This window comes from Talpa europaea (genome assembly GCF_964194135.1).
Source record: "Talpa europaea genome assembly, chromosome: 1".
In the NCBI taxonomy this organism is placed as follows: domain Eukaryota; kingdom Metazoa; phylum Chordata; class Mammalia; order Eulipotyphla; family Talpidae; genus Talpa; species Talpa europaea.
In genome coordinates, this window is record NC_140073.1 from 920,864 (window position 1) to 933,206 (window position 12,343).

The window sequence follows — 12,343 nt, forward strand, 5'->3', positions numbered from 1 at the left end:
CGGGTGAAGCGAGCGCTGGCCGGGGGGCCGGAGATGGCGGGGGTGGGGGGCCCTCCCCTCGCCCGCCCTGCCCGAGGCCGCCTGTGACCGGCCGGGGCAGCCACGCCGGCGCCGCCTCCTCCGGGAAGCCCTCCGGCCGGCCCAGGGGGAGGGAAGCCGGGAGCGCGCAGGTCTCCGGGAAGCCGGGGGCGGGCGGGCCTCAGGCCCCTGCTCGGGCGGCTCCGGGGCTCCGGCCGCCGCGGGCTCGGGGGCGCGCGTGGTGCCAGACCAAGCCGGGCCTGCAGGTCCCGGGCGCGGCGGGTCGACACCCCGAGCGCTCGCGGGGCCCGGCCGCGAGGTGGGGGGTGGGGGGGCGGGGGCGGGGCGCGGCGGGGCGCGGGGCGGGGCGGGGCGGGGCGCGGGGCGGGGCGCGCGCCCTGTTATTAAGGCGCAGGAGCGGGGCGCGCGCCGGCCAGAGAGCGAGCGCGCAGCGGCGGGAGGATCCCGAGCGCCCAGGCCCGACTCCCGCGCCGGCCCGGCCCGGCCTCGCCTCCGCGCCCCCCGCGCCCCGCGCCCCCCGCCGCGCCCCCCGCCGCGCCCCGCGCCCCGCGCCGCCATGGGGGTGGAGGGCTGCACCAAGTGCATCAAGTACCTGCTCTTCGTCTTCAATTTCGTCTTCTGGGTGAGCCGGGCGGGGGGCGCCGGGCCGCGGAGTCGGGGGCCACCTGTGGGCGCGGGCGGGGCCGGGGCTCCCCGCGGGGCCGGGCCGGCTCGGGGCGTCTGCGCGCGGCCGGCGGGGTTCCGGGGCGCCGGGGATGGCGCCGACCCCGCTCTCCGCGCCCGGGGGGGGCTCGGGCGGGGCTGCGGGCGCCCCGCCCCGTGAGCTCAGCGCCGGCGCCCGGGGGCAGCCGCGGGCGGGGGGGCGCGTCCAGCGCGGGGACCGGCCCCCCCGGGGTCCCGGGCCGCGCCGCCCCCCCCGGCCAGGCTGCCCCCCACCCGCCCCGGGCCTGGCGCGGCTCGGCGCCCCCCGAGCTGGCCGGAGACGTGGCCGGAGCCGCGGGGGCCGGCCCTGGGCCTCCCCCGGGAAGAGCTGACCCCCGCGGGCCATCGTGGCCGGGAGGCTCCGCTGGGCCGCGCGAGCGGGTCGGGCCGGGCCGGGCCGGCGGTGGGGCCGACCCGGGTCTCTCCTTTGTGTGCACATCCTGTCGGGGCGGCCGGGAGGGAGGGGCGGGCCCGGCCCGGCCCGGCGGGGCCCAGAACCCTCCGAGCGCCCTCCCGGCCGCCCCGGCGCTCCCGGCCCGCGGGTGCGCCCAGGTGGGCCCGGGAGGAAACTTTTAAAATGGCCCCCGCAGCAGGTGTGGGCTGGGGTGTCTCCGTGTGGACCCGGCCCAGGCAGCCCCGGGCAGGGAGAGGGGCCCCGGCGCCCCAGCGGGACTGGTTGCCGGTGGGGGCAGCCCCCCGAGTGGGCCCTCGCCCGCCTGGCCCCCCCAGCCCAGCCCGCGGGTCCTGGGCCCCCCGCCTCGCTGCTGTGGCTTCCCCAGGGCCTTCTTTGCTGAGACTGGAGGGCACATGTCCGCGCCCCCCTCCTCCGTCCCAGCCTGGGGGGGCTCGGGGGCTCGAGCTCGGTACCTGGCCCAGCGAGCCCCCCGGGGCCCCGCGCCTGCCGGGCCAGCCCTGCCGTGGGGGGACAGAGCTGAGCCGGGGAGGCTGAGGTTCCACCTGGGGACCCTTCTTGCCCGGTGCTGTGGGGCTGGCTAGACACCTGCCTTGGCGTCCCCCCTAAAGCGGGGGTCCTCCCCCCACGTTGGCAGCAGGAGTCCTTGCCGGATAGTGGGGTTCCAGCCCAAGCAACGGATGCTGGGCTGGGAGACGGGGGGCGAGGGCGGGCAGTGCCTTGGGAAGGGACTTTAAGCCCCTGGGAGGCTGCCCAGGGGCCTGGGGGCCGGGGTGGGGGAGGAGGGGGCCCCAGGGCACCCCGGCCACCAGGCAGAAAGGGGCACTGAGGGTGAGAGCCAGGAGGGGAGGTGGACGGTGGGGACTTGGAAACGGGACGTTTTGGCGAGCGAAGGGGCTTCTTGGCGGCTTCCAGCTCCCCAGGCCTGCCGGGGCTCCCCAGCTGTGCAGGAGGCAGTGGGGGGCGCTGGGCCTAGGACGGGCAGCAGGGGCCGAGCCGGGGACACTGATGCTGCCCCCGAGGAGGCGCGAGCATAGCTTCCGGGGGCAGCGGGGGCTCCCTGTGTAACAGGGTGGTCCCCAGGAAAGGGGGAGGTTCCAGGTTCCATGCCCCACCTTGGAACCTCCCCCTTTCCTGGGGACCACCCTGTTACACCTGGACCCTGTGGCCTGGCTGGAGTGTGCGGGGCCTGGGCACCCGCCCCGCACCCTGGCGATGGCCGTGAGACTGGCCTCCCTCGGGCCTGGCCCCCGAGCCCTTCCGAGGCTCCAGGCCTCCTGGCTGCCCCACACGGCGGCCGGGGCCGGCTCCTCTCCGGCCTCCAGGCGGCACATGGCTGTCACCAGCCGGCTGTGCCGCTCCTCCCGGGGGGCTCTGGGTGGGCTGGGCTCTCCTGGGCCTGGCATCAGGAGGGGGGAGGGGGGCACACCCCTGGCGGTCAGGCTTTGGGGGACGGGCTGTCGGCCTAAGCCCAGAAGAGGAAGCTCCTGGTCTGGCCCCGCTGGGCCGGGGGCGTGGCAGCAACGAGCGGGGCCCTGGTGCTCCCTCCCCGCGGGCCCACCCCTCCCACCCCAGCTCTCTGCTCTTGGGGGTGAGGTCACCCCAGTCCCAGCTTCTAACTGCTTCCAAGTCCAGGCAGGGAGCTGGACCCACCCCCACGCCCTGGAGCCTGTCGGGGGAGAATCGATGCGGCTCAGAGTCCAGGCACATGGGGTGCAGACGTCACCTTTGCTCCGCCCTGCGTCCTGGAGAGGCCCAAGGCTGGGCGGGAAGCTGGGCTCCGGTTCATGGCCCTGGCACCCCAAGCCCTGGCTGGTCCCCTGTTGGCCCTCAGCGCCCTCCTGCTGAGACCTGCCCCTGGGCCAGTGAAGGGCCCGGCCTGGGGCCTCCCAGAGGCCCCCCACGCTGCCCGCATGCCGGGGCCCAGCCGAGCAGATTCCCACGAGACCCTTGGGGCCCTCCAGGCGGGTGCCAGGTGCTGGGGAGTCCCCATGAGTGAGTGGGCAGCGGGTCTCCCTTGTTAGCTGGACAGAGCAGTGACCTCGGGGGTCACCCCGGGGGCTCAGAGGCTGGGGGCTCCGTGGGGGAGCCCTGGGGCACGGCAGTGGGCTTCTCTGAGCACTCCTTCTCCCTTGGGGGATCGGGGCTCCCCGCCCCGCCCCGCCCCGTTACTGGGGCAACGACCCAGAGGAGGTGAAGAGCAGGAAGCAGCCGTGGGGGGGGTGGGGCGGGGTACCTGGGGCCGCCTGGCCAGGGCTCTCCCTGGGGACATGTGAGGGCGCTGGGTGCTGCGCCCGTGCCGGCCTGCACCTGTGCGCGGCTGAGCGCAGGTGGCGGGGCAGGTGGAGCCCGGGGTTCCAGGCGCTGGGGGGCAGGGGGGCAGCTTGGGTCGGCACTCCTTCCCGCCCGAGGCCGGAGCCCCCGCGAAGCCGCTGGTCTGCGGGGTGGGGTTTCTGGGCCACAGCAGCTTTGGGAGCCCCCCTGCAGCCCCACCCACCCTAAGCGCCCACACAGCTGCTCCCTGGGCGGGCCACACCCTCTGGAGTCCTTGCTCTGCCCGGAGTCACGGCCTGCCCCGCGGCTGTTACCAGGTCCCCTGGGTGATCAGGACCCTGAGGTCCCCCGAGACCCCAGGAGCAAGTGATGGAGCAGGCTGGGGTCCAGCGCCCGCCCCCCAACCGCTGTGGTCTGCAGCCGTGTGGTGTGACCGCGGGGCTCCCCCAGCCCGGGGCCGTGTGGAGAGCTGGTTCCAGGGCCGGGCCGGGGCCCGACCCTCCTGGGCCCTCCCTCTGCCGCCCCTCCTGCGCCCGCCACCTGCGGCTCCCTCCCCAGGGTGCCAGCCCCGGCGCTCACTGTGGAGGGCCTGGCCGCCTCGGGGAGCTGAGTGGGGAACCCCAGGGTGGCCCGCCCGCTCCCTGGGCCTGGCACTCTCCCTCTGGGTGGGAAGAGACGCCCCCAGCCCCAGGGCGCAGAGAGGCGCATCCTCTGGTTCCTATTTTTAGTCGGGCCGGGCGGCTTCCTGAGGCTTCCTGAGGCTCGGAGGGCGGCTTCTGCTTCCTGGCTTCCCGGCAGGCGCCGGGGGTCTCTGCCCTCCCCGGCCCGCCCCCCTCCATGCTCCGGGGGTCACCGCAGGTGGTGGGGCGGCCGTCCCCCCAGAGGGCCTGCCAGGAGAGGCCGGGTGTCGAGGGGGGTGAGCAAGAGCGTCTGCCTGCAGGGACCCGACCCCCCCCCCAAGGTGTCTGCTCCCCGCTTCTCCCGCCCTGGGCACGTGTCCCGCCTCTGCCTCGCGACCCTCCTGGGGTCTCAGGACCTCCGCCTGCCGGGCCCCGTGGGCACTTTCTGGCCCGGTTTCCCAGCAAGCGTGGGGGTGCCCCCTGCTGCCCCAGCCGCTTAGGGTCTGGACCGGACGCACCAGGCCTGGGCGGCCCCTGTGGAAAGGGGTGTGGACACACTGGTCGACTCTGCGCCCGTCCTGAGGGGAGCCTCGGGGCGGCCTCTTGGCCAGCTGTGGGGGGTGGCCCGGCCCACTGCCCCTTCGTGGGTGCTGCTGAGGGAGCCCCCCAGGATGGGGGCCGGCACCGGAGAGCAGGCCTGCCTGGGCGTCCGCCTCTGTCCCTTGCAGGGGCTGGGGGCTTGGGAAGGGGAAGGGCGGCCCGGAGGGCAGCCTCCCCGCCTGGGGGCACCCCACCCCCCCCTTTAACCGACACTGTTATTTATTCATCCTCGGGAAAGAGCAAGACCGTGCAGTGGCGGACTCCTCCGCCGCCCCCCAGCCCGGCCAGGCAGGCGGGGAGTCGCGCACACTTGGCGTCACCGGGCACGGTTTGACGTAAGCAGACGCCTGTGACGCGGGGGCCACTGAAAGGACACCCCGAGGTGTGCCCAGGCCCGGGGTCCCGCCTTCTTCCCCTACCGGGATGGCGGCCTCTGCGGGCCCGTCTGTCCGGGGTCTGCGCGTCTCACCTCTAAGCAAGTGGGGTGGGAAGGTGCGGCCTCAGCTCGGAGGCTCCCCCCCAGCCAGCGCCCGCCTTCCCGGCGCCTCTTCCCTGCCCTGCCCTCCGCCGCTTCTGGGCCTCCCGCTCGCCCCGTCCCTCCGTCTCTGCCCCCCGGGGGCTGGTTTGGCTTTGTTTGCTCCTGAGCTTAGTTCCCTTGTCGCCCACAGACATGGAAGACGGTGCGTGTTTGTCTTGCTCCTTCTTCTGGTGCTTTTACCACAATTCCCTGGAGGGCCAGCCGCGTTGCCCCCATTTCCTGGCTGCGTAGTATTCCCCGGGGGGTCACGGGCCGCGCCCCCGCGGCCTAGCGGGTGCTGTGCGTGCTCAGCCAGCTGCTCCCACGGGGGCCTCTCCAAGGAGGGCTGCGGGCGTGTGCGGCCCTGGGTGAGGACGCGCGTGGGGTGGAGGGTGGCGACGGGGAGAGGTTCCCCCCCCGAGTGTCCAGAGGGGCCCTCCATGTCCTCCAGGCCCCTCTCTGGGCAGCCTCGCGGGAAGGGGTCCGCGGGGTCCCGTGTCTGTGCTGCCATGGTAGGTGGGGGGCACTTCGGGCCTCCCTTGCCGTACATGGGGGACGTGTCTTTTCAAATCATTCACCTGCTTTTTAAACTGAGTTGTCTTGCTGAGATTTAAAGGATCTTCCGGAAGTTGGGGGAAGCCCTGGCCGCAGGCAGGGTTGGGCAGGGCCACCCTTCAGGGAACGGACTCGGGGTGACCACGGGTGGCCCAGGGAGGGTGCAGGCACCGCACTGCCCCGCCTTCCCCAGCCCCCCCAGATAGCATGGAACCAGCTGGCCTGCAGCCTGCCCTTGGCCTGGGGTGGGGCCGGCGCCCCTGCTAGGCCCTTGCACCCCCGACAGGCTGTGCCCCAGCTCCGGGAGCCAGGGCAGCCGCAGCTCAGCGCACCCCTCGACTGAGGACACACTGGCCGAGCAGGGTCTGTGGGCGGCTCTCAGGTCGCTTCTGACTTGCAGGAGGAAGCCTTGTTGCCACGGCAACCTGCAGCCGAGCCTCCCCAGGAGTGCAGATGGCAGCCAGCCCTCTGGGGCCACCGCCCTGCCCCCGCGGACCCAGGGGCCCCGAGCCCCACCGAACAGACCCACCGAACAGACCGGCCAGCCGGCCCCGCGCGCACCCGCCCCTCCAGACCCAAGCCCAGCTTGAACCTTTGCTGGGCTGCGGAGGCGTCTGCTCCAGGGCGAGGTGCCAGCAGCCCAGAAGGCAGGGAGTGCTCAGCCACAGCTCCTCGCCCCACCCTTGCCCTGGGGTCAGTGGCTGGAGGGTCTCGGGGTTGCCGGGGCTTTCCCTGGAGACCCAGGGGCTGGGGCGAGCCCTCAGCTGCCCACCTGGACGACCTCCGGGGGCACGCAGGCCGGGTGCTGGGGGGGCCTGGCGCTGGCCGTCGCCTGGGTGCACCCGCAGGCCGCAGCACAGACTATGATGCCCCACAGGCGTGCGAGAAGACTGCAGCCGGCCGCCGGGCCCCTGCGTGCCAGGCTCGGGCAGGCCCCGCCTGCAGCTCTGCCGCCTCACCCGGGGGAGCGCCCCTCCAGGGCTCTGTCCCACAGCCCCCCTCTCTGTCCCTCCCTCCGCCAGCCCACCCAGGCCTGGGGCGCCCCCAGGTGGGCTCAGGAGTCTTGGGGACTCGGGGCCGTCACGCCCCCGTGGAGCAGGGCCCAGTGCTCCCTGGGCCGTTGGGATCTGCTGTGGCGTCAGGCCAGCTCAGCTGCTGACCTTGAGCTTCAGATAAACAGGGAGCAGAACGCCCCCTGCAGTGGGGGCACTTGACCCGGGGAGGCGGTGGTGGTTCTGACATGCGCTCTTGGCCGGGGCTGGCACCATCCCTGGCGCGTCAGTGGAGCCGGCGGAGGGCCCCACCGAGCCTGTGCCCTGGGACCCCATGTGGCCACGTGGTCCCCTGGGTCCAGGCCTGTGGGGGCATCTGGGCCCAGGGCGGCAGAGTGGGTGCCCGTGAGTGCCCGGCTCCCCGCCTCCGCCTGCTGGTGTGGCCTGGCTCCCGCGCCGGCCCCTGGTCACGCCGCCCGCTCTCCCCAGCTGGCCGGAGGCGTGATCCTGGGAGTGGCCCTGTGGCTGCGCCATGACCCGAAGACCACCAACCTGCTGTACCTGGAGCTGGGGGACCGGCCTGCACCCAGCACTTTCTACGTGGGTGAGTGGCCTCGGGGCGCAGGGCAGGCGGTGACACCCTGGGTGGGGGGCCGGCAAGACCGTCCTCAAGGAGTCTGGGCATGAGCTCAGGCCCCGGGAGGCGGTCCAGGAGGGCTTTTAGGAGGAGGCAGGGTCTGAACTCCCTGGGCCTTGCTGAATACTGGGGTGGGAGGAAGGCTCTTTGGGCGCAGGGGGAGACCGAGCTCGAGAGCAGGTGGGGTCGCCCGGGGCCCCCTCTGGAGGTGGCCGAGCACCTGCCTGGGCTGGGCTCCCAAGGACAGCTGGACCTCCTGGGGGCTCTGGCTGGTTGGGACCCCCCTGAGGACCCACAGGGTGGGGCTTGGCAGCGAGCGGGGCAGGGAGCAGTGCCCAGGCCTGGTACTTTGGGGGAGGCTCCCTGGGAGGGGTGGGGCTGGGTGCCTGGGCAGCGGGACCCGCCTCCTCCAAGGCAGCTGGAGCCCAGAGCCAGGGTGGGGGAGGGGGGCGGCGGCAGGGGCGGGGCCATGGACACCCCGGCTGAGTAGCCGCCTTATTAGGCGTCCTGTTTGCCTCTGGCCGCCAGCTCAGGGCTGGGAGGCGGGCTGGGGGTGGGCGGAGCAGCACCCTCCTCGGTGCCCCGGGCCTGGGAGAAGCTTGGCTGCTGGAGTGGGTTTGGCTCGGGGCACCCGGGGCGTCTGACCCCTCTGCCTGTGGCTTGGCCGTGAGGGCAGGAGACTGGCAGCCCGTGGCTCCGGGGGTGGTTCCCCGCCAGCGTCCCTGAGGAGGCCCCACTTCCTGCTGCAGGTTCCCAGGCCCCCGACTGTGGGTTCTAGTAGGGGAGCGGCGTGACCTCGCTCACCCCTCACGCGGGTCCTGTCCCTTGGAAGCTGGGGGTCGGGACAAGGTGCCCTCCCAGGGGGCATGTCTCTCCCGGACTCCGCCCAGGGTCTCCTCCCCAGGGGTCCGCCTCGCGCCGTCTCGGGCCCTCGGTGGTGGTGGTGGGCGAGCCCCGGCAAGGCGGCTTGAGAGGGCCGTCGCCGAGGGTCCCCCGCGTGCGCAGAGGCAGGCCCACCCGCCCCCAACTTGGGCTCTTGCTGCGCCTGCCCCGTGGGCAGAGCCGCTCTGGGCCTCCCAGCCTGGCCTCGGAGCTTCCTGCTGGGCCTGCCAGGGAGGCGGGGGCGCAGCTGTGAGCTCTGACAAGGGCGGTTTGTCCACACGGGGAAGGGGGGCGCGGAGCTGGGCTCGGCATCCCGGGCCAGCAGGCCCAAGGGCTCGAGCCCGAGCTGGCACGGGGGAGGCCGGGGCTGGGCCTGGAGGGTCACCTCGCTGAGCCTCACGTGGTGACCCGGTCAGGGCCCCCGAGGCGGGCCTCACCTCCAGGAGGGGTGGCAGGCCCAGCGGGAGGGTGGGCAGCCCTGTGCTTTTTCTGGGCCACTTATGCCCCTCCTGCCAGCCAGGCAGAGGCACCTGCCCTGGTACCCCGCCCTGGGCACTGCTTCCCGGCTGTGCGGAGGGGCTCGGGCTGCCTGCTGTGTTGCCTGCCGTGGTGACGGGGGTGGGCCCTCCGGTGGGCCCTCCCGCTGGCAGGAGCAGGGTGTGGGAGGCCCCTGGAGAGGCAGTCGGTGTGGCCCGTGGGCGCTGGGCCCTACCTGGCGGGCTGTGGGCCCCTGAGAAGGGCCGCACAGTCAGGCCAGAGGCGGCTCCGGGCACCGGTGACCCCTTGATCCTTGGTGGCCCTTCTGGCCTCCTGGGCAATGAGGCCTAGCCCCCCAGGGTGGCGGCCAGGACAGATGGACCCCCGGGGGCCGAGTCGGGCTGTCCGCGGCACTGCCGCCGTGTGCCCATCTGTCAGCGGGCTCCAGCCCCGGGTTGGGGTGTGGAAGCTGATTTAAGCCCATCCCCCCAACGGGGCAGCCGCACCAAACCAGAACAGCCCGTCTGACCCCCCGAGGGGGGACGCTGAGGTGGCACCGCCATCAGGGGCACGGCAGACTGCAGCTCCCAGGCCGGGCAGGGGGCCGAGAAGCTGTGGGGTCTCACCCGGGGGTGTCCAGGTGACACCCTGGCCATTCTCTGTGCACCACCGGCCCCCCATTCAGTAGTCAAGGAAATGGGTACAGAGAGGCGGCCACGTGGCCTGGGCTGGCCTGGCACCGGCCCCCCAGGCCCGGCCATGGCGTGTGCGTGGCAGGAGTGGGGGGCCCTTGGGAGAATCCGCCCGGGGCGCGGGTCCTGGCTGGGAGGTTCACGCGGCCCGCCCCTCCCGCAGGCATCTACATCCTCATCGCCGTGGGCGCCGTGATGATGTTCGTGGGCTTCCTGGGCTGCTACGGCGCCATCCAGGAGTCCCAGTGCCTGCTGGCCACGGTAGGTGGCGTCTGCGGGCTTGTGCCGGGTGGCAGCGTGGGGGGCGACTCAGGAGAGGTGCTGGGCAGCCTGCCTCGCCCAGACAGGCTCAGCCGGGCACGCAGGGGGCCGCGTGTACATCCTTACGCCTAGTTCCGAGCCTCAGTTCCAAAGTTGCTTTTTTCACTTCAAGAAACAAACCACAGACCTAATGGGGAAGGGGTCCCGGTACCACGGCCGTGGGCGTTCCAGGCGGGTCTGTGCCCCGTGAGGGAGCCCCCGCCCCAGGGAGAGGAAGGGCCTGCAGGGCCTGTGCGTTTTCCCACCAGAGCCCCTTACTTTTCCCCCCACTGGCCTCCGGCCCACCCACGGGGCCCTTGGGAATGTGGCCTGGCGCTGCGTGGCCGGGCGTTGGTCTGGCCTTCCCGGCTGCCGGGCCGGCCTGGGCCTGGGGAAGCCCTGGGCCCGCTGCGGGCCCCCTGCCCTGCCTGACACCCCCTCGCTTTCCTTCCCCACACTCCCCTCCCAGTTCTTTGCCTGCCTGGTGATCCTCTTTGCCTGCGAAGTGGCTGCTGGCATCTGGGGCTTCGTCAACAAGGACCAGGTGAGCCTGGCTTGAGGGGGCGTCCGGCCTGGCGGTGGCAGGGGCACAGGCAGCCCCACCCACAGACTACAGGGTGTGCTGTGGGTGAGGGTTGCCACAGAAGGTCTTGTGGGGCGGCGGCCCCCAGCCCTGAGGGCGCTCCGGCTTGCCCGCGTGACACCCACTCCCACAGATCGCCAAGGACATGAAGCAGTTCTACGACCAGGCGGCGCAGCAGACCGTCGCGGAGGATGAAAACGCGGCCAACAAAGCCAAGGCGGTGGTGAAGACCTTCCACCAGACGGTGCGTGGGCCGGCGCCAGGGCACCCGCAGGGGCTTCCTGGGTGGGTCCCCACGGGCGGAGGGCAGGCCCGGCAGGTGTAACGGTCTCTGGGTGGCCCCTTCCAGCGCTGATCCCTGTCCTGTCCCTGCAGCTAAACTGCTGTGGCTCCTCCACGTTTTCCGCTGCGATTAACAACATGGTCAGGCCCAGCCTGTGCCCCGAGGGCATGAACATGGGCAGCTACAATCTCTTCAAGGTGCGTGGAGGGGGGTGGGTCGCGCCACCACTCCCGGCTCAGGCGGCTGAGCACCCTGGGGGTCGCGGGCACTCGGGGTCCCCTGTGGGAGAGGCCACAGGCCACCATCCCTTCTCCACACTGGTTTTCAAACGGATGTGAGGCTAAACCTGGCCAGGCCCTGGGCTGTCCAGACTTGGGGGCGGGCGTAGAGGCAGGGAGGGCGCCCCTGATCGCCCTGGCGCTGCAGGAGGAGTGCCACCCGCGGATCGACGAGCTCTTCTCCAGGAAGCTGTACCTCATCGGCATCGCGGCCATCGTGGTGGCAGTGATCATGGTGAGCAGGTGGGGGGGGCCGGGCGGGGGTGGGGGTGGGGCTGGGGACGGCGTCCGCCGCTGACCGGCCCTGCTGACCGGCCCGCCCGCAGATCTTCGAGATGATCCTGAGCATGGTGCTCTGCTGCGGCATCCGGAACAGCTCCGTGTACTGAGGCTGCGCCGCGACCCGGCCCCGGCCCCGGCCCGGGCGGCCCCACCCTCCGTGTATATAGATCCCGGTATTACTCCGCTGCGATTATTAGCCTTTTTACTTCTGAGTTTGTCCTTCAGGCCCCGACACTTGGGGGGGCTGACGTCACTGGGTGGCTCCGGATGGGCCTTGGGGCGTCCGGGCGGGGCCTGGGCCGGGGATGCCGGGTCCAGCCTCCAAGTCCTGGCTCCGTCCCTGCCGCCTCCAGGGAGCGCCCGGGCAGCTCCGCGCCTCCGTTCACCTGCCCTTCCTAACGCTCGCTGTCCACTGTCATCCACCCTGAAAGCCGCTCAATAAAGGAGGAAACCAGGCATGCTAACCAGCCGCGGGCTCCCTGTGTCGCGGCACCGCCCGGGGAGGCTGCGGGGCGCGGGCCTGGCGTGGGGGGGCCCCGGGAGGCGCCCGCCTTGCTGCAGGCAGGCCCGCGGCCACCCCCGGCCTCGCGGGGGGCGCCCTGCGCGGGACCGGACCGGGACGGGGCGGCTCGCGGAGGACGGGCTGGGGGCGCCGCCTGCCCCAGAGTCGGGGGCTCTGCCCTGCCCGGGGCGCCCGGCCCTACGCTGGACCCCGCTGGACAGGCCCGTGGGGCCCCTCGAGACGAGGGTCTGGCCGGATCCACGGCGGGGGCTCCGCGCAGAATCGCAGCCAGCCCTGCCTGGGGCGCGCGGGGCCCGGGGACGGGCGCTCCCTGCGGGGCGGCCCCCCGCCCACTCGGAGGCGGAGCCCGCCCGCCCCGTCCCGCCGGGGCCAGCGGCTGGGCGGCCGCTTCCGGCCTGGACCGGAAGTTCCGCGAGCGGCTCGGGGCCGCCGCGCGCGCGCGATGACGCACTTCCTGCCTGTGGCGGCCGCTGTCTCGCGGCTGCCGGCAGGTGGCGCTGGGACCGGAAACTCGGGGCTCGTCCTGAGGCGTCGAGCGGCCTGGGGGTCGCAGTGCGAGCTCCCCCCCTCGGTCAATCACGAATTCCTTTGGCAAAATAAAACCGCTTCGAGGGGCGGAGAGGCAGCGTGGGCGCGTGCGCGGGGGCTTTCCCGTCAAGCCGCGGGAGCGGTGGCGCAGGGCCTTGTGGGGGATG

The 12,343-nt window shown here is 73.3% G+C and overlaps 1 protein-coding gene across 1 annotated transcript; it reads left to right on the forward strand.

Moving 5' to 3' along the window:
• Positions 1-595: 595 nt before the first annotated feature.
• On the forward strand, positions 596-11,589 carry CD81 (CD81 molecule; the record flags this gene model as incomplete). The annotated part of the gene is made up of 8 exons (XM_084245478.1): positions 596-661; positions 7,201-7,315; positions 9,563-9,660; positions 10,169-10,243; positions 10,416-10,526; positions 10,658-10,762; positions 10,992-11,078; positions 11,170-11,589. 8 exons carry the CDS (start codon positions 596-598, stop codon positions 11,230-11,232), a joined length of 720 nt encoding a protein of 239 aa, XP_084101604.1. The 3' UTR covers positions 11,233-11,589.
• Between the last annotated feature and the right edge of the window lie 754 nt (positions 11,590-12,343).